Source organism: Trichechus manatus, unplaced genomic scaffold (genome assembly GCF_000243295.1).
Source record: "Trichechus manatus latirostris isolate Lorelei unplaced genomic scaffold, TriManLat1.0 scaffold00141, whole genome shotgun sequence".
In the NCBI taxonomy this organism is placed as follows: Eukaryota; Metazoa; Chordata; class Mammalia; order Sirenia; family Trichechidae; genus Trichechus; species Trichechus manatus.
In genome coordinates, this window is record NW_004444077.1 from 2,592,185 (window position 1) to 2,594,722 (window position 2,538).

The following is a 2,538-nucleotide window of genomic DNA, read 5'->3' on the forward strand; positions in this document are numbered from 1 at the left end:
GCTTTTGCTGAAATTTTAAATAAAAAAATGTCTGGGCAGCATTCTGTATTTTACTGAATAATGATCTTGACTAAGACTGTAATTTTAGTTTTGATGAGAGTAAGGCTGAAAGAAGACTTACAATGACCACAAACTAAGAGAGAAACAAGATGTAGTGAATAGGTAGAATGAAATAATACTGTTCTACTGAGAAGCAGCCCTGAAGAAAGGAGAGGTCAAAACTGTGTTACATGGATTTACCCAGTTGTCAGTTTCAAGGCTGATTCTGACTGCATAGGAAGGAAAGGGTCAGTGAGGTTTAGTTTCATCTTAATAGGGTAATATTCACAGATATGACTGGAATCACAGTTATCTTAAAATAGAGGGGATAAAAGAAGTGCCCAAATTAGCATGCATTCTGTATTGGGAGAATATAAGTTAATGAGGCTTTATTATGCTTTTAACAAAATACAGTAGATATCATTTACCATAGTGAAAAATGCACATATATATCCTTAACATAGTTAGATGGTAGGCTCTGGGTTGACCTACACTAACTTCCGGATGAGGGACTAATTGGCTTCTTGTGACAATTATTTGCTTATGCACATATCAGCTTCGTGTATTCATTCAAGAATCTATCGCAGCATTGCAGTGGAAATTTTAGAAAGAGGATTCTGAAAGAAAAGAAAATGGCTTTAAAAATTACTAACTCAATCTAAATTATTTGTTTCGAAACAGTGAAATGAGACTATACCATGATTATTTTATCAACGGACCCTTTTCTTTGCATTTTAGGCTGCAGCTAGACATCAGTGTTCTTACTTAATAAACATGCATGTGGATGAATTTCTAAAGACCGGAGGTATGGCTGAGTGGTTGAATGGTTTGGAGTATATACCACAAAGACTGAAAAACCTTAATGAAATAAATAAGCTGCTAGCACACCGGCCCTGGCTTATCACAAAAGAGCACATTCAGGTACTGTGTGTTTTTTTGAAATCAAGGGAATTTTACTAATGATTTTAACTAAGAGTTAATTATTTAGTTAAGTGTTTTGCTAGACTTAATTTTAAACCTTTACACATTAAGAACTTGAAAAATAACAGAATAGTATATTAATATATGTTGTTGTTATTAGGTGCCGTCGAGTCGGTTCCGACTCATAGCGACCCTGTGCGTGCACAACAGAATGAAACACTGCCCGGTCCTTCACCATCCTCATAATGGTTGTTATGTTTGAGCCCATTGTTGCAGCCACTGTGTCCATCCATCTCATCAAGGGTCTTCCTCTTTTTTACTGACCCTCTACTTTGCCAAGCATATGTAAATTTAGAAAGTGGGTTTAATTTAAGTATAAAATGAATCATTCTCTTTAAGCAATCTGTAATTAGCTTGTACAAGTACTTTGGTGAATGGCTATGAAAAGTGTTGATTTCTATTTTCAAGCAGTAGGTAGAACAAAGTAAATACACTAGCATACTGGGTACCTGGGTTTTAGTCTCTACTCTGTTCGTCACAAGTTTGTGACCTTTAGTAAGTGAACTGCTGTGGGCCTCCATTCCCTTCTCTGTAAAGTGAGGGGGCTGGATTAAATGAGCTCTAAACTCTTTCCTAGTTCTAATATTTCATAATTTTAAGGTTCTCAAAAAATGATTTTCCAAATAAAAAGGGATCTGCTAGCTGTTGTGAATCAGGAAGTACCTTTAGAAAGAGCTTAGATAAGAATTAGACTTGTGATTAGCTAGAGCACTTGCATTTTGAAAGGAACTTCCATCAAAGCCCTACAGGATGAGATGATTATGCAGTGTGCTCAGCACTGTGGTTGACACCTGGTAAATACTCAATAAGTAATAGCTGTGATCTAAACTAGGAGCCTGGGTGGTGCAAACATTGCAATCTGCTGCTAACCAAAAGGTTGGTGATTTGAACCCACCTAGTGCCTCTGTGGAAGAAAAGCTTGACAATCTGCTTCTGTAAAAGACTGCAGCCAGGAAAACCCTAAAGAGCAGTTCTGTTCTATAACACATGGGGTCACCATGAGTTGACACAACATGGTCTAAATTATTATCAGTAGAAGCCTTTGTTATTTAAAATCTCTGCTTCTAATGCCTAGAAACGTCCTTGTTTTTTTGACCCCCCCTTACTAGACTACATATTTGTTATTTGTCCAGTTATTTAACAAAATTTGGCTTTTATAAATCTCTATAAATTTTGTACATCTTTTTATAAATCTCTGATTTTGATTATATATCTGGAAATCTGTGAAGCCCAGTACTGCCTTAGGATTATGTATGGTTTGATAATCTTTCCATTAGATAAAGGAATCAATCATTATTTTTATTTTGTGTGTTGATTACTTTGTGCCAGATACCTTGGTGGGTCTAAGAAGATAAAGACCCTGCCATTGGATTCCTAGGAGTCTAGGGAGAGGAAAGGCAGGGAGGTAAAGACAGTAACCACAGCACAATAGTGCTGTAAGAGTTGTATGAATAAAGAGAATGACATCAGAAAGTTGTCAATGAGAGTAAGAGAAGCTTTCATGGAAGAGGTAACATT

At 36.3% G+C, this 2,538-nt stretch overlaps 1 protein-coding gene across 1 annotated transcript in view; it reads left to right on the top strand.

Moving 5' to 3' along the window:
• Window positions 1–2,538, top strand: part of SESN3 (sestrin 3) — a 66,327-nt gene that overhangs the window by 39,391 nt on the left and 24,398 nt on the right. The window contains exon 2 of the mRNA XM_023739851.1: window positions 778–960. Coding sequence (XP_023595619.1) covers window positions 778–960 — 183 coding nt within the window. The remainder of the gene's footprint in view (window positions 1–777; window positions 961–2,538) is intronic.